At 41.1% G+C, this 25,218-nt stretch overlaps 1 protein-coding gene across 1 annotated transcript in view; it reads right to left on the bottom strand.

Moving 5' to 3' along the window:
• HIBADH (3-hydroxyisobutyrate dehydrogenase) overlaps nt 548-25,218 on the bottom strand; it is a 116,762-nt gene continuing 92,091 nt past the window's right edge. The window contains exons 5-8 of the mRNA XM_021079217.1: nt 15,227-15,360; nt 13,546-13,622; nt 6,733-6,889; nt 548-1,503 (exon numbers count right to left, since the gene is read on the bottom strand). Of these exons, the coding sequence (XP_020934876.1) occupies nt 1,345-1,503; nt 6,733-6,889; nt 13,546-13,622; nt 15,227-15,360 (527 nt within the window). The 3' untranslated portion in view covers nt 548-1,344. The remainder of the gene's footprint in view (nt 1,504-6,732; nt 6,890-13,545; nt 13,623-15,226; nt 15,361-25,218) is intronic.

Genomic DNA, 25,218 nt, shown 5'->3' with positions numbered 1-25,218 from the left:
ACGCCCTACGCATCTTCCTTACCCAGCTTTATTTTTCCTTAATTTGTCTTTATCATCACTTGGCATATGCATTAAACATTCAGTTCCTGTCTGTCACACCGCCTCATATACATACATAAGAGACACCAGAATTTACGGTCTCCAAGGGCATCATTGGAGCCCCAGCGCTTATAGTCATGCCTGGAATGTTTTGTCACCAGGAAAATAATGGAAGTAGCAGTGCTTCTGCTAAATCTGGTATCTAGGCCTGTCACCTGGAGTATTTTGAGGGGCTGTGGTGGGGAAAGTGGCAACTGGGCTCCCTATGAGGACATATGATTCCTACGGCACCGACAGCCCAGAAAACAGGCACACCGATGCTCACCAAGGATTCAGGAGAGCAGGAGGCTGAGGGCTCTCCATGGGCCAATTCCAACTCGGTCCCTTTTGCCCTCCCCTCCCTGCTCTTTCCTCCCACCCTTTTTTCCCCATTCGTCCGTAACTCTAGTGGGTCAGATCATTTGACTGGTCCCCAAAGGGTTGGGAAGACACAAAAACGCCAAGAAAGTATTATCAGCATAGAAATTTATTTCAATTCAAAATAATATGCTTATATTTAGGATACTGTAATAATTATCTAACGCACATACCATTATTGGCTCTGAGATAGTTCTAAAGATGTCATTCTTTTGAAGTCAAAAAATAGGTAGTAAGAATATACAAGGAAGCAAAAATATAAAAAACAAGTTTGCTGAGGATTGGGAGTTGTTATAAGAGGGACGCACCAAGATACCGTAACAAGAGTCCAGATTACATGACACCCAGCAAGTTCTCCCGCCTTAACGACTCCTGGGAAATACTGACCAGTAACGCCGGCAAGGCCAGATCACCAGCACCCGGTTTCCAGGACAAACCTTCTGAGGGACACAGGCAGGTTTTCACGGTACTTGCCCTTTCTCTACTGCCTTTCCTCCCACCGATTTCTCTTCTTCCCTCGAGAATAGGTCCTATATGTTGTTGGGGAAAAAAATTTTGCTTTTATTTGTCAAGTGGAGAAAATAATATCCTGATTGAAGTAGGCAAAGATGTTGCAGAAGGAGCTCAGGAATCAAACGTCTGCAAAAGTTAGTTAGCAGAGACCATCAGTGGCTTGCAGAAGAACAAAATTTCAGAGAATATGTGTTTGCTACATAGGTAAAAAGCAGCAGCAGTTAAAAATGGGTGAAAAATCCCAGGGTTTACTGTGACCTAGACAATCAAAAGGAGACAGGTGACCTTTGATTAAACCCATTTACTTGTGGAGTGAGCTATAAGCGGCTCCAAGATAGAGTTTGGTTTCCCAGTGTCCACAGCCGAAGGGCAAACTCAGAACGTCTCCTCCTCTCGTAGAAACTGGAACACAGATGAGAAGTCTTTGTTTGCGTAGCCCTTCGCACACATCAGCCTGTAGATCTGATGGGCTTGACTGCCCAGAAGGATTGGGCTCTTCGTGCTGGTGGCAGAGTCTTGCGCTAGGCCCAGATCCTAAATCAAACAAGGGCAGGAGGGAATACGTTGAGGCTGGTAGTTAAGGCTCACTTTGGAACTGTCCCTCCTAAAGCCTGGGTTTCAAAGAAGGAAAAATGAAGCCTGGAAAAATAAGATACTTACAGGCACAAGGTGAAGATACAGATCATAGCTTATGCATTGCAAGCACTTTCTTGTAGCTCCATAGAGAAACCTTCATTTCTGAGGGTCCTTTCCACTCTGCCACCAAAACCTATTTGTTTCATTCTGACTACTGGACAGGTCCAAGTGAGACCACACAGGGAAATAAATGCTCTTTCCAATCTACAGAAGCCAGTGGGCCTAAATCCCATTATGAAATTCTGAATGATGAAAGTATCAATGCTGAAAATATGCATCCAATCTTTTAGTCAACAAGTACTTAACAACTGCTGGGTGGGCACTGTTCTAAGTGCTGGTGAGACAGTCTTAATGAAAGCAAGACACTGCTTTCAGGAACTTCCTGGCCAGTGAGAAAGATAGACCAGAAAAAAAAAAAAAAAAAAACTAAACTTCCAGACAATCACAAGTGCTCTGAAAAAAAAAAATAAAGCAGGCTAAGGGGTTAGAAAATCATGCATAGCAAAGGGTACGGTGGAAGGAAGAGAGATCTGACGGATGAGATATCTGGGGAAGACCTCCCTAGGCAGACACCTGACCTAAGATCTGAATGTCAAGGAGCAGTGCGTTCTTTGGAGTTGGGAGAAGAAATCTTCAGGCAGGTGGGAGAGGAAAGACCCCATGGTGGGGCCTGGCTTGGATGCTCAAGAAATAATAGTAAGAAGGCCAATGGGGCTGAATTAGAGTGAGCAAGGGGGCTGGGGAGGGGAGTGAGCTTGGGGTGAGCAGAGGTGGAAGCTTTATTATGTCTTGTAAGGAGACTGGGTTTTATTTTAAGTGCAGTGGAGACTCATCCTCACAACAACACTTTTAACCTCTCAGCTGATGCTGCCTCTACATTCAGTTTCAGAAAACCTATGGCTGTTTCAAAATAGACAAAAGTTAACCCTACAAATCTTTTACCATGAAACTGTATTTAACGGATATCCTCTACCATAAGAATGGAAGCCTGTCCAACCCTGAAGTATCTGGGGCAGATGGAAGACAATGAAGGCATGGATAACGGAAACAATATGCCCCACATCCCATTTTACTTGTGATTATTTCAGAGGTGCAAACAAGTGGCAAAACGAACATGACACGACATTCTTCTTACCACCACCATCCTCATTTCCCTACCCATGGAAAGCAATGAAGGAGAAAGATAAGAAGCAACACAGGATCATCTGTATTCCCTGAGGAACAACCTCAACACCCTTGATAATTGAGCAGTTACTAGTGCGATCCACTTGAAGGAAGAAATGATGCAAAGGGGGGGGGGGGAAGCAAGGTTTTAAGAATGAATTGAATCTCTAGCCTCATGCATATGTATGATGCTATAGGTGTTAATGTTATTTTGTGTTTACTGGTACAATTTTCACACACAAACTCACAGATTTGGAAAATCTACTTACTCTTAAATTATTCTACAGCTTCTACTAAAAAGCTGACTTAATGATCATCCACGCACTTCAGCAGCGTGGACAGCTACACTGCTGCTCATACCCAGACCTGCAGAGATGCCTCTCTTGTCATCATTTTGCCGCACATCTGCAAGATGCATTTATTTTAAAAACGACAGAGAGAAAATCCACATGTAAAGACTGCCTGTAATGGCTAACCTAGTGATACAACCAGACTATAGGGACTCAGCGTAAACGTAACACATCCAAGAGAAGACAACACTGTGGAGAAGAAAAGTCTATTAAGAGGCTTTCAAAGGGGCAGATAAATATCCCAAATAAGAGCTAATAAATCCCCCAAGGGGAAGCTAAAATAGCTTTGGTGGCAGCTACCTTAAAGGATGGCCATTCTAAAAAGAGAAAGGTGATTTAGTCTAGAAAGCCTAAGTGGCTTGTCAATCCTGAAATGTTAGAAAGGAAGGCATCCTTTGAAGCTTGTAACATATAATTTAAAACAAACAAATACCCCATCCCATTAATCAAATAAAAAGACTTATGAATTTATAAGCTCAGTGGGTGGTTCAGGAAATAAATATTAAGCAATTGTAAAAGCTTTCAAAAATTAATGGAGGCCCAAGTTGTCACATTTTACGAGGACGTAAGCACACTGGGTGGATACCAAGACTGGTCATGATTCTCTACACGTTGTTCCTTAACGGTCATTAGAAGCAGACTTCTCGGGTGGGGAGATCAGAAGAATCATCTAGTTTCTATATTGATTATATTGCAATGTTATACACACAATAGGCGTTCCATGGTGGCTCGGCGGGTTAAGGATCCCCAGTCATCACTGCTGTGGCTCATTTTCAATCCCTGGCCCAGGAACTTCTGCATGCCATGGGCGCAGCCAAAAACAAAACAAAAAAACATGCACACACAATATATATTAGAATTTTATGATTTTAATACCTAGAAGTAAACATATAAGCCTTTGCTTCAGTGATACCCTAACACAATGAGATTTAATGGCAGTTGAGCAAAACTTTCTTAGTCAGTAAAGGGCTTGAACTGCCCAAGCAGGAATGATTGCTTTACTCAGCATAGCACTGAAGGGGATTTCTTTACTCTCTCTCAATTCTTCACCACAAATCTAATTAGCTACGGTGTGTTTACGCTAATAGCTCTCTGAGGTGATAAGAGATTTTTTTAAGTTCCTTTCTAAACACTCTCATTGTAAGTGAAATTCAGAAGCGTGTTCTTTATTAGGGAAATGACAACCATACCTCCTGGAGGAAACAAGAGTAAAAAGAGAACATGCCCGTGTCTTACTACCGTATTGTCCTACGCCATTAGTTGAAAAAGCTACCTTTTATTATCAAGAAAATAATTTTAAAGGAAGGATGGTAACAGGAGCAGGTTTGGAGTTCCCTGTGGCGCAGAACGTTAAGGATCTGGCTTTGTCACTGCGGCGGCCCAGGTTCAATCCCTGGCCGGGGAACTTCCACATGCCATGGGCAAGGCCAAAAAAATCCGCTCCCCAAACAGGAGCAGATTCTTCCTGGGCAGGGCCACTGGACCAAATGATGGAAGGAAGCAAAGACGGAACGTGGAGAAGAGGTGGCTGGGGCGCAGAGTCCCAACACGAACCCAGCACTGCTCACAGGGTCTTTGTTGGCTGCTCCCTTGGTTGGAGCCATTAACAGTCTTTTAGGACCCAAATAAACTAACAGGTCACGACCCACTTCCCACAGATCCATGACGCAAACTGGGCATTCATGCGATTCTTTTACTCTTTTGTGTGCCCTCATAACCAACCCTGCAGCTTTGATGAAAACAATAACTTAAGGAGCTACTTTCTGTTTCCGACAAGAGCAACACAGCACAATGATAAAAGCCTGTTTGGAGGATGTGCAAACCTAAATATGGCTGTACAGATTGGCATAAAAATAAACATATTTTTAATTTTTTAAAAAACGTTTTCTTAGGAGTTCCTCTCGTGGCTCAGTGGAAGCAAATCTGACGAGTATCCACGACATCGCGGGCTCCAGCGCTGGCCTCGCTCAGTGGGCTAAGGTTCCAGCGTTGCTGTGAGCTGTGGTGTAGGTCATAGGCGTGGCTCGGATCCCACGTTGCTGTGGCTGTGGTGTAGGCAGGCAGCTATAGCTCTGATTCGACCCCTAGCCTGGGAATCTCCATATGCCACAGGTGCAGCCCTAAAAAGACCAAAAAAAAAAAAAATTTTTTTTTCTTAAATGAAACACAAGTAGAAATAAAATTACTAAATAAAAAACACAGTTTCAAACATTCCTACATCCAGTAAATATTAAAAGTGAGCTGACAATGTGGCAGGTGCTGTGCCAGAGGCCGAGCTGGGGGCCACGGGAATGAGGCTCAGGAGGCTTCCTGGGGAGGGGAAGCGGGGGCAGAATGAGCAGAGAGGGGAGTGGGAAGGCGAAGATGAGCTGGTGAGGCGAGCTAGGGCCAGTCACCAAGGGCCTTTAAGACAGTGTGCAGAGATGGACTTAAATCTACAAAGTCACTGGAAACCATGAAAGAGACTCAATGGGAGAGACGACGTAATCAGGTTTTTACATCTTAGGAAGCCCACTGTTTACCACGGAAAATGAACTGGAGAAGAGGAGGGAGAAAGGCAAGGAGCCCAGCTAAGCGCTGACGTGGCAGAATCTAAATGAGCGTCAGCCAAGGTCCTGAGGGCGGCGGGGGCGGGGGTGAATTCCAGGTCCCGGCAAGAAGGAGAAGGCGAAGCCACCCGGGAATGAAGGAGAGTAAGCTGTGGGTGGGATCCAGGAGTATATGTTGCTACTGTTGTAAGAAAGCGAATGGCAGGGGCGGAGGGTGGGGAACAAGCTCTACACAAAAATCTGAAAGTCTGCTCATCTAAAAAGTACCTCCTGGAGTTCCCGTCGTGGCTCAGTGGTTAACAAATCCGACCAGGAACCATGAGGTTGAGGGTTCGATCCCTGCCCTTGCTCAGTGGGTTAAGGATCTGGCGTTGCCGTGAGCTGTGGTGTAGGTTGCAGACACGGCTTGGATCCCGCATTGCTGTGACTCTGGTGAAGGCCGGTGGCTACAGCTCCGATTCGACCCCTAGCCTGGGAACCTCCATATGCCACGGGAGCGGCCCTAGAAAAGGCAAAAAAAAAAAAAAAAGACAAAGAAATAAAAATAAAAAGTACTTCCTAATGTTGAGCCCACAGATGAGAGGAGACCAACAATTTGCTTTTCAAATGACTTTCTACCTAAATATGCACATATGTGTAAAGCAGGAAAGTGTATTCAGAAACCTAGTATCATGTGAAAGACCGTCTCTTCTTCTGCGACATGTAAATCCAAGGCCCTTCCATTGTTACCCATCAGAAAATGCTGACTGCTTCCATTCTAAGGGCTTGGTAAATATACGCTAAGTTTATGACGAAGAATAAAATTTTATCAGCTCCCATTACAAAGAAACCCAAGCACAAAAGGAAAATCCCAGTCTATTCCCATCTGAAAGGCCGGGATTAAAAATCCAAGTGAGTAAGTGAGTCCTAGTTTAGGACTGTTGTCTTCTAGGACAAACACAGGCTTTGTGACAGGGAAGAGGAGCGCGAGTGGGCTGGGGGGAGGGGAGAGCGAAAAGGAGAAGGAGGAGACCCTTCAGCACACCCGGCCCCACGCCCCAGGGCAGTCTCCGCGCCCACCGTACCTTAGCCATGAGCGTTGTTCCGAATCCGCCCTGATAGTTGTTAGCCGAGGGAACTCCATCCATCACCCCAGGTACAGGATTGTAAGTGTCACTTGACCAACACCGCCCTGAACTCATATTCAGGATTTTAGCCAAGAGTTTTGGGTCAAGCCCTAACCTGTCAAAGGTCAAAGAAAAGAAGTGTTAAATGTCAAAATGTACGCGTCGAGCGTGACTTATTTATGCACGAGGACGCTCCATCTTCTCTCTCCATTTATGTTATGTCTTCAGAAATCAAAGCAGATTGATGAGAGTGAAGAATTCAATCTCAAATTATAGGGCATTAAAAGCCAGTGATGAAACATTTCTGAGCCAGGACATTCTGCACTGAGAGAAAACCTGCACTATCCTACTTTTAAAATAGAACATTTAATTGCATTCAAGTGTTGCTGGTTTATCACACACATGGGTTTTTTAGTCTTCTGGACATTATTGCCTTTATGTGTCACATAAGAACTCTAAGCCAATATGATAATCTAAATTCTACAGTCTTTACTCACAAATGATATATATATATCTCGGAAAGAAATATGGACAGATAAAATACGTATCATGGGAGCCCTGTGGATGCATTTATATGTATGTTTATTCTTTTAGCTTTTATGAGAATAAATGCAAGAGATGAGCCATGAGCAGTAAAATGAGCTTAAGAGAAGTTATCATTATAAAAGAAGATATTTCTTGCTGTAAACTTTTCCCTATTTATTAAATCTTCATTAGACAATCTTGCTTATGAAGCAAGTCTGCACCGAGTTGTGACATATGCTATCTATTCCGAGACATGCATTATAGTTCTGGGTCAACTGCTGATAAGGTTACTGATCCTGATAAAACAAAGCCTGCCCAAGCGGAAACATCATTTGTTCTATCACTGAGCTGATGGCATAAACGGCTGTTCATTGTGAACCCAGAAAAAAATAGAATTAAAACGCTCTATTACTTTGATTCCAAGAATCTTAGTGTCGTCTAGGACACACAGTTTTGCTAAGCCTCTTTGAATCAAATTTCAAATAAAACTGTCTGCTTTTTCTTAAAACCAATCGCTCTCAGAATAAAAAGGAAAAAAGAAAAAGAGGTACATACAAATGTTAAATGAATTGTGCATTTTGGTGTGCTTCTTACTGCCCGTGTGTTCGAAATATGTGTTCATTTCCAAATAGACAGTGAAACCTTCTTCCAATGCTAGAGGAGGGCCGAGGGCTAATAGGCAGGATGTGTACGGACTTATCACATAAGACAACTGTTATGGAATCAAGTTTCACAGAGCAGCTTTGGTTCAAGTACTACTACACGGCACGCTGTGTATATGAACTCATCTGGGGGGCCATGTTATGACAGGGGTTTTCACTGAAGATTAGAGAGATAAAAGATTATAAATAGATAAAAGACTCCATCTAAATCAGCCATCTTTCATTCTGGTCAATTGTACATTGCCAGAGAGAAACCTGACAGTTTCATTCATTCTTTTATAAAGATCCAAGTTTGTCACATATGCAATTTGCTACTGACACCTTCTTTTCCCTTTTAAACAAAATCGGGCTCTCAGCATGCTGCAGTGACAGATGACTTAAGAAAAGATAAAGCCAATGTGCTTTAGGGAATAATTTGTGAAAAGAAAAATCACAAATGAACAACTGGCTAATTGTCTGTAACTGTAGATATACGTGCAAATATTCAAGAATGCTTATGTCTAACGTGTGCAATGAGCAGGGAATATTTCTAAAGACTCCCAAACTTTGCTTGTCCCTTCTGTTTGAAATGTAGCTTAGGCGTCCTAATTTAGACTTTCTTTCAAAATGGCTAAGCGGCAGAGATGACCCCTTCCTTGTAACCTAACAGGCTGGACTCGCAGTGCCTCCCAATAGTCTTTATCGCTAAAGAAATTCATACTCTGTTCATAATACTCGCTGAAATGGGAGCAGAGCTTATTATCCTTTGTAAAACCCTTCATTTCATTTTTCCTGAATGTTCAAGGAAAAATACCAGCACTGATTTATGGAGCTCTTTTTGGCGAACATATTACTATTTAGAAGCCTCCAGCGGGGCACACAAAAAAACGGAGGTGGCAGTTGTTCCACGCTCACTTTTCCAATCTGGCACTGATTCCCGTTAGGAGATGGCTACTCCCTCTCTGCTCCTCCTCAACCCCCCAACAGCAAAGTGTATCATTAAAAAGAGCAAGTTAGAAGCTTTTTGCATTTTATCTTTCTGAGGATTCTTCCACTGGCATATATATAACTGACAGTTAGAATTAGACACGATATTAAAATCAGTTACTGAAGTCTTCTGTCTTCCACTGTGCCCAAGGCTTGTAATGGTCTGAAACCAGCTAGAATACACAGTAATTGTCATTCAGAGAGTCTATCCTAGAACGTCATGCTTCACTGGAGAAGACTGAGTTTCCATTTGAAATCAACAAATTAATCCAAGACAGGTATCTGAAAGGGCAAGTTTAATAGGAAGCAGCTACTGGGCTCTCAACCATGATAAAATGTTATTGCTGTTTCCCTGTAAATTGGCTGGGAACATATGATACTTTCTGCATAAGAGCCCCATTGCTGTTCAGGAGATATACAGCTCAAGCCATCAAAAGGATGACAGTCTGTCAGTCCCCATAATAACTTGCCACTGGATGTGGTTCGAGAGTGCGCGCGTGCATGCATGTGGCTTTACAATTGCTGGAATGTTCTCTGATATAAACAGAGAATGAATTCATTGCTCTGGCCGCATCTATAATGCAGCTCAAATAAACGTCACTGTGTCAAATCTACTCACCTTTAAAACACAAGAATTTTAAATGAACTTTTGGGAGAAGTAAAAATGATGCATAAACTGTAAGGAAAAAAAAATTAAAGGGAAGGCAAGTGTTTGTCTTCACTGTAACCAAGGCTTTTAAGGGCCAAAAAAGTTTGCCCACTTTATAGTCTAAGTATCTACACCGTCTGGTTTTATGTAAGAACAAAGCAAACAGTGTCCCTAAACTGAGATGTCTGTATCATAGGAACTGATCTGGAAATGAAACACCTAAGACTACGTCAATTTCAACCAATCATTCAGCTGTTCACCAATGTTTACGCAGATCTGCCATGAGCAGGTGCTGTGCGTGGAGCCGAGGAGAGCACAGTAAGGCAGCTAAGAGGAGGCTGCCCTGCCCTCCAGGAGTGGGCCCTTTAGCGTTTCCCTGAGGCAGGGGAAGAGCCTCCCTCCCTCCCTCTCTCCTCCTCATTCAGCTGACAGCTCTTCATCGAGTGCCTACTATGTGCCGGGTCTGTTCTTAACATACAGCAATGAGCAGCCGAAGCTCACAGAGCCTGCATTCTAGTTGGGAAGACAGGCAATAAACAAACACATATACAATGCTAGCTTGTGAGAAGTAGCATGAAGAAAAAACATTAAAGCACAATTCAATTCAAATACTAACCACCAGCATCACATCAATAACTACCATGTATGGAGCACCTACTACATGTCAGGAACTGTTTTACAAGATTTGCATGAATGAATGCATTTATCTTCACAATAGATACTATTATTACTGTGGATAGATACTATTATGTCATTTTACAGATGAGAAAAGCTTAAGTCTGTGGCATGGCCGGGATAGGGGCATCAACAGACACTCAAACCCTTACATCCTGAGTCTCACTGGGTCCTATGGGCGGTCAACTTAACAATCGGCCAATATGATGGTGTCTAATCAGTTTAAGAAGAAATGTGGTCAAGCTTTTATTATACCTATAAATAGGGTATACCCATTAGTCATCACAAAAGGCAACACCTCAGGGCAGTAGCTAAGAAGCTCAAATTATGTTTGTGGCAAAGCTCTTAGCTTGAACAGCCTTCCAGAAGTTCAACTGTTTCAAGCTGCTTTGGGTGGAAAAAACACTGTGGCTCTTGCAAGGGGGGTCTGGGCGCTGACTGATAATGCAAATAATTTGTTTTACCACCAATATTAAAAAAAAAAAAGAAAAACAAAACTCACATTATCAACGTTATTCTTATGTGATACACAGGAACAAGGCTTCTCTAATGCAAGTAAGGTACTTTCAGTACAGAAAACTGTTCTGAGTCCCAAGTAGAACCCAATTAGACAGTAGTAAGGTCTAGTAAAAAAAGAATCTCAAAATATGTTGCATACAAATATTTTCTTATGCTTTACTTTTTCATGGCATTTAAAAATTTCACGAACATCCAGAAAGACTCACTGTAAAAGATCACAGGGTCAAAAGGAGTTTAAAACTGTAAGGTTTTATTCTTCTATGTAAAAAAGGGAAATGTCAAGCTTCTAGAAAAAAACACTGACTTATGAGAACGAAATTAATCAGAAATGATCACTTCATAGGAGTAGGTGACTCAATTTGTAAATGTTGACATTAATGCTCTAAAAAAAATTTCACTTCCGAGTGAACAGAATATAAATGGGGCTGAACCACTTTGATGCCATACTACTTTGCGGGAATTTACTACTTGGGAATTTATGCTTGCTGATGCCAATTTTCTCTTTCACCTTGCAAAGCTCAATAAATCGTGGCCGCTCTCTATACTCTATTAGAGAACAATCCTGTCATTTTAAACCATGTCTGTAAACCACGGAGAAGAGACAAGAGTAGAAGCAATCATTTTTGGACTCTTAAACCACTGAAAATCTCTGTAAGATAAACTGATAAAATCCTAATGTTATAAAAATAAGCGATTCATTAGTACAATGTAAAGCACCACAAACTTCTAAATTATTTTAAACAGTCAGGTAAAAATAATGAGTTCCCGCTTTGTGTTCTGATATATATAGAAAATATTTATTTATTTACCCATCTCTATCAGTAACTATAATATATAGAGAGTTTTAGAAAAATTGAACATTTAAATTAAACATTTAAATTAAACATTTCATATTTCCAAATATTGTTTTTTGTCATAGTGGATCAAGGGCAACAATAAGGGAACAATCTACTGCTTCTGCTCTTAATATTTCTTTTTGGAATTTTATCACTTTCTTTTTGATAATAAACCTATGCTAGTAGTCAATGTATATATTTCATTGTATGTATTTTACTCAATTCATTTAATTCAACTGATTTTCGTACTATTCTTTAGTAGCTGGCCTTCTGCAAGCACTTACTGAACAAAAACTTCATTTTAGAATGGCAAATGATCATCAAACAAGAGTTTTGCTAGAAAAATTATTTGAGAAATGCTACAGGATGCCTAAGGAACATCCGGATTCAGTGATGCTCAAAGTAAGAAGCAGAATATAAAATCAACTGGCAAAGAGAGAGGGAAATTTCAGTATAGTATAACCGAGGCTTTTACTTTTTAAATATATGTTCATTTATATTCAGAAAAGCAAAGATAAAATTCTAAAGATGCAAATGCATACTAACTTGCTAATCCTATTGTTAACACCAATTAATTTTATATGCAATTTTGGTTTCAGAAATTTACATTTTCCTCTTTCATAAAATTAGTCTAGAGGACAGACATGGAAACAAGTTACTAGTAACTAGTTTTTCAATTATGACAAGTGACCCATAGCCTAAACCAGCTACAATACAGATAGAACACTGAACATCTTCCTATATAATACCAGGTTTATTAAGGCTTCGTACAGATATGCCTTACCGTCTTATAGACATTCAATTTTAAAATGTAAATGGTACAGGATATTGATAAACCAATTAGCGCTGATGCAAAGCAAATTCCTCTTTTATCTCAATTACAACATGACAACTTAATAGGTCAAGATAGTTTAACATCTGAGACAAGGGCAATTCAATAAAACAACAGCATCTTGATATGGTAATTAAGAGGAAATGTGAATCCATTACTGTGTTCTTAAAAATATCTCAGACACTTTGGCTCTTTTTATTGCTTTTATCAAAAGCTGTGTTATGAAACACTACACTGATTTATGATATAGCTGGTAAGCAGTTTTGGGAAGTGTGAAGAAAACACCTGAATAAAAGCATCTTTCTCATTAAGTATTTTCTTAAGTAAGAAATGTGTATTTACTATACTCATGAAATACAAAACATCCAAAAAATTAATTAGGTGATTAATCATATGTAGCATTCCTAACCCAAAAGATTAAAGGCTAAAATTAAGACATTAACCTTAAGCATTCTAAAGGATGATCACCATCAAAAGAAAAACTGAATTCTTGAATTACTTTAAGCAACGTATAAATGCCATCTTATTTCAACGAAAAGATATATCCTTAATGTAAAGTAACCAAATCCCAGGCAAGTTAAAATGAAAAGAGTTATGTATATTAGTTGCAACTTTATGAATGCCATCCAGTTTATCCTGAGAATAAACAACTAAGAGCCCTTTTAGTGTAGATTTAGGGGACCATATTTAAAAGAGATACATAAAACCGGTCATGAGGTAGCATTCCACTGGAAGCCACTATACATTAAATAATATTTTATACAAATTTGTCCTACACTGCCAAAGATTGTTTAAACTTTATAGTAAAAGTGTTTCTGGCATTTCAATATAATAGAAGAAATGGAGCTCCCATATAAAAGGGATCATGTAACTTCAAATACACAGCACAATACATTTATGGCTCATGGCAAAGAGCATTCAGGCTCTCCAGGGTCCTGCTGGTCATCCAATAAGCAACATCTATTAAAGTTCAATAATAATATACTTGCCAAATGTTCCTGCATCAACTCATTAATCTCTCGTGAACATTTGTTTTCAAAATCAGGAAAATCAAATCGGAAAGCTCATAAAAGCTGTTAGTATATGAAAAGGTACTACTCGACAAACCTGATTCCCAGATTCATAGCTTCAGCAGTTCCAATCATACTTATAGCTAACAGCAAGTTGTTGCATATCTTTGCAGCCTGAAAATAAATTGAGCACATATTAAATACCTTTATTTTCAAGCTGTAACTCACAGGAAGATTTTTTTCACCCAACTCCACATGCTTCTAAAAGTAAGAGCATTCAACTGTTGAGCCTGTCAAATGCGGAAAGGAACCTGGTGCCCTATGCCACCCTCCGAGCCTGACATGCAATCCTGGAGGAGACCGGCAGGTCTCTGCCCCTAGGGAAGAACTGGCTGTGTGGTGACCGGGCTACTGCTATGGGCGCAGGGCCATAGGAATACTGATCCTCGTGGCATGACTGCTCTTTCAGGAATGGGGCTGCCATTCTAAGTTGGGAAATAGGAGTAACATGCTGAGTGAAAAGGCACTGAACACACACACACACACACACACACACACACACACACACACACACACACACACAATTAAGTGGGAAATTGTATGACAGAAGCTATAAGACTGAGACAGTAGACAGTGGGAGGGGAGAGAACCCAGATCATGGAGGGAGGGTGGGTGCAGAGAGGAAGCAGAACCTAAAATCATCGCTCAGAAGGCCAGGGAAGCTTTAAATATGCAAAAGGGGGGAAGGAGGAGAGCAGGGAAAAGGGTAAATATACAAGAGCATGGAACAGTCCTGAAAACAGTGAGAAACAGACTCATGGGCAATGGTTTTAAGAAATGGGAAGAAGCTTGATAGTCACGATTGTGTCAAGAGCTACGAAAAAGTCGGTGTGCAGTTTTCAAATTTGACATGGTAGGAAAGAGGGATCTGTGCAAAGTATCAGAATTGGGAAGTCTATGATGGTTCAGGTATCTTGATGGAGTTGGTTTTGGTTACAGTGTTGGCAGAGCCATAAACCTGGCCTCTAGAGATCTACTAGGCCCTGTGAGCAGTGTGAGACAGTGAAAGATTAGACCAGGTAAAGTGTGGAAAGAACACAACAGACAACAATGAGAGCCACTGAAGCAAAAATCAATCGAGTGTGGAGGCTGACTGGACAAGCGAGTGGAGACAACAGATGCATTTAAGATAATATCACAGTCCTGCCTAAGATACAGAGGGTGCCAGCCATGAGGACAAAGCCTGAGGAGGAGTGAAGGGGAGGGTGTGCTGGGTGGAGGGGGACAACCAGTTTGATTTCAGGGTTCATGATCGTCATTCCCCTTTATCTGATTAGAGAATTGATAGAACACATTTCTCAATGAAAATTATCTGGCTTTTAAGAAATGGATTAAAGTGCCTAGGTTACTTCTAGCTGACAGTACTACAAATAGAGCAAGTAATTACAAAACCAGTGGGAGGGTAACAGCAAGTCAGATGACATGAGCACTCCATACGGAAGCTGCTTAAGCACAATTTCAGTGGTCACTGGAACAAATATCTCAGAATCAGAAATGATGGAACTTTTGATATCTTTTTAAATCAACTGGCTGATATCTGCTTACTTCCAACAGCAATGATGGAAAACTAATTTATTCCAAATTAATTTTTTAAAAATCCGAGCAAAGACTCTATAGATTGAACAGACCAAGGGGAAATCGGATTGCGGTCAGGAAATAAAAATAAATGTTAACGCATTTTATATCATCAATGTATGACATCAATGTGAAAATGTTACCTGCCCGGTCCCAACAGCTCCACAATACACCACATTGGAGCCCATGCATCCCAGCAGCTCTTGGGCAGCAGCAAATTCCTCTTCAACTCCTCCCACCATAAACGTGAGGTTCCCAGATCGAGCAGCTCCCACACCTGGATGGTTTGAGGGTAAAGGGATAGAAGCAGAAGGATCCATTTAAGTAGATAATAAAATTTGACAAAATCCTCCAACCAAATGGAAACATCTAGCCTCCAAGTTGTAGTTATATCAGGCATCAATCTCCTGGAGCTGGGGTAATTAACAGTCAAGTATCATGCAGGTAACTCACAAGCCAAAAGGAACACAATAGATTCAAACTCTGAATTCATTTCAAATATTTTAGCACGATCATGGAGTACCGTGAGGATGTGAGATGTGAATTTTATTATCCCCATGCATCTCTTCTTTTCCTAAGAAACCTATTCAGCAATAGAATATATATGAGAAAGGTGACCTGTGCCATGACCAGCCTGGGAGTGGCCAGAGGGGTCTGCTGCCCAGGTTTGATCTGGGGTCTCTGGCTCACTCACTCGCTCTCTGTACACGATCTACGGATGAGATCCACAGAGAGAGACCTCTTTCTTCCATAAAAAAGCAGGCACTGCAGATGGAAAGGTCCTTATTTAAGGTAAAGAAAACAGTTGCTTAGTTAGACTGATTATTCTGATATTATTTGATTTTTCTTTTGCCTTCTGCTATATAGGAAGGCATACTTTGAAGATTTTGTGAGTTCCAGGCCACTTCCAATAAGGTGAATAGTGCAGTAAGGTGAGAGTCACATGAAATTTTTTAGGTTTCCCAGTGCATATATAAAAGTTATGTTTTGTCTTTTTGCCTTTTCTAGGGCCGCTCTCACGGCATATGGAGGTTCCCAGGCTAGGGGTTGAATCGGAGCTGGAGCCACTGGCCTTCACCACAGCCACAGCAACGTGGGATCCAAGCCTCATCTGCGACCTACACCACAGCTCAGGACAACGCCGGAACCTTAACCCACTGAGCAAGGCCAGGGATCAAACCCAAAACCTCATGGTTCCTAGTCGGATTCATTAACCACTGTGCCACGACGGGAACTCCTAAAAGTTATGTTTTGGAGTTTCCATTGTGGCTCAGCAGTTAACAAACCCAACTAGCATCCATGAGGACAGAGGTTCGATCCCTGACCTCACTCAGTGGGCTAAGGGTCTGGCGTTGCCATGAACTGTGGTGTAGGTCGCAGACAAGGCTCAGATCCCACGTTGCTGTGGTTGTGGTGTAGGCTGGTGGCTACAGCTCCGATTGGAACCCTAGCTGGGAACTTCCATATGCCACAGGTGCGGCCCTAAACAAACAAACAAACAAAAAAGTTATGTTTACACTATACTGTAGTCTATTACGTGGGCAATAGCATTATGTTTTTAAAAAAATGTACAGGAATTCCCCTCGCGGCGCAGTGGTTAACAAATCCGACTAGGAACCATGAGGTTGCGGGTTCGGTCCCTGCCCTTGCTCAGTGGGTTAACGATCCGGCGTTGCTGAGAGTTGTGGTGTAGGTTGCAGACACAGCTCGGATCCCGAGTTGCTGTGGCTCTGGCGTAGGCCGGTGGCTACAGCTCCGATTAGACCCCTAGCCTGGAAACCTCCATATGCCGCGGGAGCGGCCCAAAGAAATAGCAAAAAGACAAAAAAGATGTACACACCTTAATTTAAAAATTTTATTGCTAAAAAAAAAAAAATGCTAAGCATCACCTGACACCTCAAGGTTGCTACAAACCTTCAATTTGTAAAAATAAATAAATAAAAACAACCAACCAAAAAAACAGTATTTGTGGAGTTCCTGTCGTAGCTCAGTGGTTAACGAATCTGACTAGGAACCATGAGGTTTCAGGTTTGATGCCTGACCTTGCTCAGTGGGTTAAGGATCCAGCGTTGCCATGAGCTGTGGTGTACGCCGCAGACACGGCTCGGATCCCACGTTGCTGTGGCTCTGGCGTAGGCTGGCAGCTATAGCTCTGATTCAACCCCTAGCCTGGGAACCTCATATGCCATAGAAAAGACAAAAAAGAAAAAAAGAAAAAAAAAAAAAAAGGAAAAAAAAAGACAAAAAAACAGTATCTGTTAAGAGCAATAAAATGAGATAGGCTTGTACAACTTTTGGGCAATTCATTCCCAGTGACATGACAAGACGAAGAAATAAACTTTAACACTGGTCCGGCCACACCTTAGCGCCTCCAACAAAGGTTTGACACACATGCATTAATTGAAATAATTAGAAAAGCAACTTCTACTTTAGCAAAGAAAATATGCCCTAGACTTGTCCTAAAAAGGAAGGAAGGAGGGGAGCTGCACTTAGGTAAATTTTTATTAATTACAAAATTTTAAAAAGGGCATTATTACTACTTTTAGCATTAGAGGAAGCTTAATTCATAATTTTCAAGTTAGGTCTTGTTGTTCAAAACCAGGAAAGTATGTGGAAGGGCTGTATTAGTACAGTTTTTGCCTTTACCACTTATTTATAGCACAGCTAGGAATAAAGAAACCATAATTGTCTGTACTATGTATCAAACTTGGCCATTAGAATAGACAGCTGCAAGTAATGGCCTGCTTTTGAACTTAATTTATTCAATGAAATACATAGTTTTTATATATAAAAAGCCCAAGTGAGGAGCTCCCTCTTCCATTCAAATTGTGAATATTTTGCTACTGTCAAACTGAATAGCCTTTCTATTTTTCACTTCGTGCAATTTTTAACTCATTATTAAAAGCAAAAGATGTCAGCATTATGTTAGCCAAACAATCTTAGAAGAGGGAGTGCCCACATGTTATGAAAGCCTGAGATGCTCACATATGGTTAAATTACATTTTTTCACAATATTTTCAGATACACTGTGGCACCGATTACATACAAAAACCCAATTATAACAAGTGCTTTTAATTAACCAATCTGTGTCATTTGACCATTCTGATAATGTTGAAGTGACTGTCATTTTGTTAGTTTCTAATTTACTTCACCAAGATGGTGGATCATTAATGTTTTACAGTTATTTTGCTCAATTTCTACGGCCATTTTTATTCAAACCACACAACCACCCTCACTCCAAATCCTGTTGATCTGGCCTAGAGAAATTAAACAGACGATTTAAGTCAAAGCTTACAAACAAACCCAGCACTATCCATCATAGGTCAATAGCTTTGTATCTAGATTACAGGCTGCTAAATAGCTTCAGAGAGTCATTTATTAAAGGAAAATTAACGCTGACAATGGTTCTCAGCTGGTTAATCTTTTGACAGGTGCACTTTCTCACTTGTTCAAACACATATTTCAAAAGGAAGAAATAAGTTACTTAAGCAAGAGAAGATCACAAAAGAAAGAATAATTCATCTTTTAATTCAGAGGTTTGTGGTATTTCTACTCTCTCCTCTCATTATGGTGGTATAATTATTTATCATAATCTACATTCTAACAGAAGGGTCTCGCTAAACTGAGTAATTCTAAAGTTTTGTCATCCCCTGGCACCAAATTCTAACTTTCCACACATATTCTTCTAACCATATGACACCATTAAGCAAAGGCAAAATCCCACTGTAAAGGCAAAATCCAGACCTAAATCATCCCCAAATACATGCAACCATTTTGAGGTGTTTTTTTTTTTTTTTTTTTTTTTGTGGTCTCTTTTAGGGCTGCACTCGCGGCATATGGAGGTTCCCAGACTAGGGGTCTAATTAGAGCTGTAGCTGCCAGCCTACACCACAGCCACAGCAACACAAGATCCTGGCTGTGTCTGCGACCTACACCACTGCTCACACTGGATCCTTAACCCACTGATCGAACCTGCAACCTCACGGTTCCTAGTTGGATTCGTTTCCGCTGCGCCACAACAGGAACTCCCATTTTGAATTTTGAAATAACATTTGGAAAGGTGAAACTCAAAGCTGTGTAACACATTTCATGGATTTCAAAAGACACTGGACATATTAAGATGTCTAAGAATAATAAACAATGAACTTTAATAAACTGCCATGCCACTTTAGTTCAGGTCCACTCTTCAAAACAGGAAAATATGGAATATGTACTTAGGCAGCAGCCTAGAATATTGGGAGAAGTATTTCTCTTATCTTATATTTTCGTAACTGTATATATAAAACCAAAATATATCCTGTACTTAATTTTATGATAGCATTTTTACACCTTAAAATCTTTGACTTTCTTACCTGATTCCTCCATGACACTATAAGGCACTTACAAAGTGAGCACTGGGGTCATGTTTATGTCAGCATTCTATTACCTATCATGGTACATGATCCATTCAATGGACAGCTACTCAGTAAATTAATTTATGGGAGTTCCCATGTGGCTCAGTGGTTACTGAACCCAATTGGTATCCATGAGGATGCAGGTTCGATCCCTGGCCTCGATCAGTGGGTTAAGGATCCAGCATTGCCGTGAACTTCAGTGTAGGTCACAGACTCCACTTGGATCCCACGTTGCTGTGGCTGTGGTGTAGGCCAGCAGCTATAGCTCTGATTTGACCCCTAGGCTGGGAACTTCCATATGCTGTGGGGTGTGGCCCAAAAAAAACAAAAACAAACAAACAAAAATTTATGAGCATGGTACAAACAGTAAGGAATCTGGAGAGGAAATATCTAGTTTTGGGATGTGCTACTTGCTGGCTGTATTATAAACAAATTACTTAGCTTCTGTGAGTTTCAGAAAAGCATTAATAATTTCACAGAGTGGCTGTGAATACATAAACATATGTTGTAAAATACAAAATGTTATATGAATGTAAGGCCTTACTACTTTATAACTTGAATTTGTAAAGTGAGAGTTTTATCTTAACCTATATAATGCCTGAGTCCTTTCCTATTTGGTTATCCAAGCCGATCTTCTCTAGGATAATTTTAGCTTCTCTGGCTAAATATTAGCTGGCTTGAGCCAATCCTATAAATAATGGAAGCAGGCTGGCCCAGGTTAAGAAGTACAACAGTGGTCCAGAGCCAGAGATACTAAGATTACAGTGCAGACCCCTTATAAAACCTTTCAAGAGCAGCACAGCGTGGGAAAGTGACAAGAATGCTGCATTTGTTTGGTTTGATTCATTGGACAAAATTAACCTACTAGGACTCAAGCCCTGCAGTAAGCCCTGAGGTTATAAATGAATAACATACGACTTTGTTCCTAGGAAGTTATTCCTTTGTGCTCCAGCCACTTCTCTCATCCATCACTATCACCAGGACAGAGCCATCACCATCTCTCACCTGGATTATTGCAACAGCCTCCTACCTGATCTCCCTTCAGCTCTTGCCTCCAAAGTCCATTCTCCATACAGCAGCCAGAGGGATCCTTTGAAAACACAGCTAACCCTTGAACAACTTGAAGGTGAGGGGCACTGACTCTCCGCACAGTGAAAAATCTGAGTATAACGTGTGGGCAGCCTTCTGCATCCGCAGGTTCAACCAACCAGGTTTGTGTACAGTAATGTTTACTACTGAAAAAATCTGCATTTAAGTAGGTCCACGCAGTTCCAACCCCTGCTGTTCAAGGGTCAACTGTACAAGCCTAGTCCGTGTTTCTTCCCTACTCTCAGGTCTCCAAAGTGTCCCATCACTCTCAGTATGAGGTCCAAAGTCTACAAAGCACTGCATGACGTGACCCTTGGCCACCTCTCCCGCTCATTTCATAACATTTTCTTTTTTCTTTTGGTCTTTTTTTTTAAGGGCTGCACCCGTGGCATATGGAGGTCCCCAGGCTAGGGGTCGAATCAGAGCTACAGCTGCCGGCCCACCCCACAGCCACAGCAATGCGGAATCCAAGCTGCCTGCAACCTACACCACAGCTCATGATCAACGCCGGATTCTTAACCCACTGAGCGAGGCCAGGGATGGAACCTGTGTCCTCATGGATGCTAGTCAGATTCGTTTCCACTGAGCCACGATGGGAACTTCATACCATTTTCTTTATCATCACTCGCTGCTTGCAGTGGTTCTAGTGTCCTTGTTGGTCCTGAAACAGGTCAAGCAAGTTGCCATCTCAAAACCTTGCAGTTGCAATTCCTTCTGCCTGGAATGTTCTTTCCCTAGATATTCATGGCTTGCTTCATTTACTTCATTCCGGTTTCTTTTCAAAAATTGTCCCCTTCCCTGACCCCCCCCAACCAAACAATCTAAAATGGCACCCCAACGCTCTCCACCCCTTTTTCCTGCTTTAATTTTATTCACAGTGTTTCTTACCACCCGTTCATCTTAACACCTTGATTTATTTGTTTCCGTTCTGTATTCCCGACATGGAAACTAGCTCTGTGAGAGCAGCCACTCTTGGGCTCACTCACTCACCCTATGTTCCCAGAGTCTGGTACATCAGTGATGCTCAGGTAATACGGTCTGTGTCCCAACAAAGAGAGAAAAGGAGGCGATGACAAAGGGAAGAGCAAAGAAATGAGCGACCGAAACTTGTGTGATAACTGCTCCCGCAGAGACGTGCGAGAGAGGCCAAGTCTCTTCATCTATAAAGTGAGATGAGGAGACACGATTATCACTGGGTTACTTGGAAGCTTTTGAAATTTTAGAATTTGGGATTCTCAAGTTCACATACATACATTTTCCCACAGCCTTCATATTAAAACACACAATTAAAGAATGTTCCATTTTACACAAATAATATAGAAATAAAAAAATATATACAAATAGTTCCAAAGTGGAGAAAAAAGTTAGAAAATGAATTTCTCATATAACTATAGTCATTAAATCTGACGAGCCTTTAATGCTTTATCTAATGCTTTCCTGCGATGATGCCTCTGTTTCTCTCCCATGACCCTAGAATCAGAAAAACTGAACTCATCTGTATAGACAAATGAAAAGGCACACACCCAAACCAATCAAAATGGGAGGCTGATTACCCTGCTTTTAAAGTGACAGACATCCAGGACTTCTCTTGGGAGCAGTTTGATTCCCATCAACCTTATAGTGGAGAAGCACTTTAATTCAAACCCAAGTCTAAGTCACCTCTCCCCTTTACAGGAAAGGTACTGCAGTGAGCCTCCATTATCTAAGCTACCTTCTTTCTTCCCTTCCACTCCCACTCACGGCTGACATCAAAAATGGGACCATTCGAAATCTATTCCTCAGAGGGTCTCAACCCTCAGAAAGGGTCTTTGCCCTCAAGGGGTCTGAAAACTAGTATCTGTGGTGGTGGCAGTGTGTGGGTGTGTGCTTGTGTGTCTATGGAAATGGAGAAGAACTAAGGCAAACACACAAATACAAAAAATAAAAGACAGTTAGATGCATGCTATAGGAGAGGTATACACATGGCTGTAAGGAGGTTCAAAGAAGAGAATACCATCAGCAAGCATCAATTCAGTGCCTTTAACAACTCCCGAGATCTTGGTGCCAGGTGCAAACACTCAAGGCGTAAGCATCTTTTCTGATTTAAAAGCCAGGACCTGTTTTTCTGGTGTTAGGAGAATACTTAGAACACAACTGTTCCAGAAAGCCCAAAATGGAAGGTCACGGTAGGTATAAAACACAGTCTCTGCCCTCAAAAGATCGAACATATAATTAGGGAAAAGAGACGTATGCTCAGAAGTAAGTGCCACAAGGCAGCCTCACACACCAAGTGCCAGATGGAGGAGGACAATGACCACCCAATCCCAAATCTTCCCTTCCTTCCATTTGTCAATCTCCATTATCGAAAGAATAACGATTCTCAGTGAGAGAAAGGGTGGAAAAGGAAACGAGAAAGCTTTCTCAGAGAGTAATGGTCTTGTTGTCAGCGTGGGCAGGCTTGTGAAATTTCTGATGAGAACCCAGGTATTGTGAAGCCATTTGTAAATTATGTTCAGAGCAGTTTCAAATAACATGAACTGAGCAAATAATTTTATTATACACAGACACTGAGTTCTGCCTGTTATCTAAATGTACATGGTACCCTACCTCTCTTGACAACAACTTGAGTTTGCTTACTAGAACAAAGCAATCAGGAAACTGAACATCAGAATTAAGGACACATAGAGGAGGGGTAAATTAGGAGTCTGGGATTAACATATACAGACCACCATCTATAAAATAGATAATCCACAAGGACCTACCGTAGAGCACAGGGAACTCTACTCAATGTTCTGTATTAACCTATATGGGGAAAGAAGTGGAAAAAGAATGGACCTATGGGGAGTTCCCTGGTGGCTTATCAGGTTAAGGATCTGGTGCTGTCACTGCTGTGGCACAGGATTGATCCCTGGTCCTGGAACTTCTGCATGCTGCGGGCATGGCAAAAAAAAAAAAAAAAAAAAAGAAGGAAAGAAAGAAAGAAAGAAAAGAATGGATATATGTAGAACTGAATTACTTTCCTGTATGTCTGAGACTAACACAACACTGTAAATCAACTCTACATTTCAATAAAAAATAAAAATTAAAAAAAGAATGAAGAACACACACTAAAATGAAACCCTAAGATTTCACAATGAATTTCAAATACAGATCTCAGTAGCTTGGCAAACACTATTTGGGGGAGGAATAAAGCAGCCTCGGGGAAAATGTGACTTTTCCTTGAACGGCAACTTTATGCAAGAGACCGTAAATGAAGCAATGGACAGTGTTCTTCATATTTTTACATCAAAAGCAGCGGTAATTGTTTCAAGGTAAACTGAGCTAAAACTCAGTCCCTGCTTTATATCCTTTCCTGGCTAATTTTAGCCTTGTACCTGTAATATAGGTCAATATTAATAAAAACCTCATTCTAATATCTGTTTATCCTAATTCTTTGGCATTTTTATTTGACAGAAGAACCAAAGCGGGCTTAAGTCTCAAGTTATATATCAACATAAACATAAGCACCAGCCGAAGACATTGCCCACTATTCTTCACCACTTCTATATCGTCTCAGTTTCTATTTTTTCCATTAAGTAAAAGCTATTTTTTCTTAAATACTTACACATTTATGTTTCGGCAAAAAAAGAGAACTACGTAACTTGGTGTTATCGTCCCCTCTTTCCTGAGCTGCAGGAAGCAACAGTTTTCTCTCCTTTCTCCTCAAATGGTTTCTTTTTCTTTTTTTTTTTTTTAGGACTGCTCCTGCAGCATTTGGAAGTTCCTAGGCTAGGGGTTGAATTGAAGCTGCAGCTGCCACCAGAGCCACAGCCACACAGGATCCAAGCCACATTTGTGACCTACACCACAGCTCACATCAATGTCGGATCCTTAACCGACTGAGCAAGGCCAGAGATCGAATCTGCATCCTCATGGATACTAGCCGCATTCTTAACCTGCTAAGCCACAATAGGAACTCTGATTTCTTATTTTAATTCTCATTTTTCTTCTCAGTGAACTCGAACCCCTATGCTATGCACACTGGAAAGCCTTTTCTGTGGCTGCCACGTGCAATGACGTTTCCTGTATCCATGCCCTTCCTGGCTTTTTCCTGGTAAGAAATTCCCTTCCTTTCTTCTTTGCCTGACTCCTTCAAAGATAATTTTAAGACACAGTTCGGGTCAATTCTGAGAAGCAGTTCATGATCATGACTCCCTTTCCCTACTTTTATAACATTCCCAGTGAGAGCTCCAATAAAGCACTCACACTAATCAATGATTCTTCTGGTGTGTCTTGTTAAGATCCTTATGGGCATGAGATGATTGGATCTTAGCATCCAGCATGTGTCTGATAAACGTTCACTGCCTTTTTGGAAGGTAGGCAGAGAAGAAATCAATGATTAATAAAATGACTGAGAACACTAAGACAATGTTTTCTAGTTCATCAAAAACGCTCACCTCTGGAGTAGCATGATTCACCACACATGCTAATGGCATTTTCTCTTACTGCAGCATAAACATGCATGAGTGCAAGGGTACACGTTTGCAGACATTATGATGTAGACTTCAAAAGTGAAGAATAGGAGTTCCTTGTGGCTCAGTGGTTAACGAATCCGACTAGGAACCATGAAGTTGTGGGTTCGATCCCTGGCCTTGCTCAGTGGGTCAAGGATCTGGTGTTGCCGTGAGCTGTGG

The sequence above is a fragment of the Sus scrofa genome, chromosome 18, assembly GCF_000003025.6.
Source record: "Sus scrofa isolate TJ Tabasco breed Duroc chromosome 18, Sscrofa11.1, whole genome shotgun sequence".
Classification (NCBI taxonomy): Eukaryota; Metazoa; Chordata; class Mammalia; order Artiodactyla; family Suidae; genus Sus; species Sus scrofa.
This window is presented reverse-complemented; position numbering and strand designations above follow the sequence as displayed.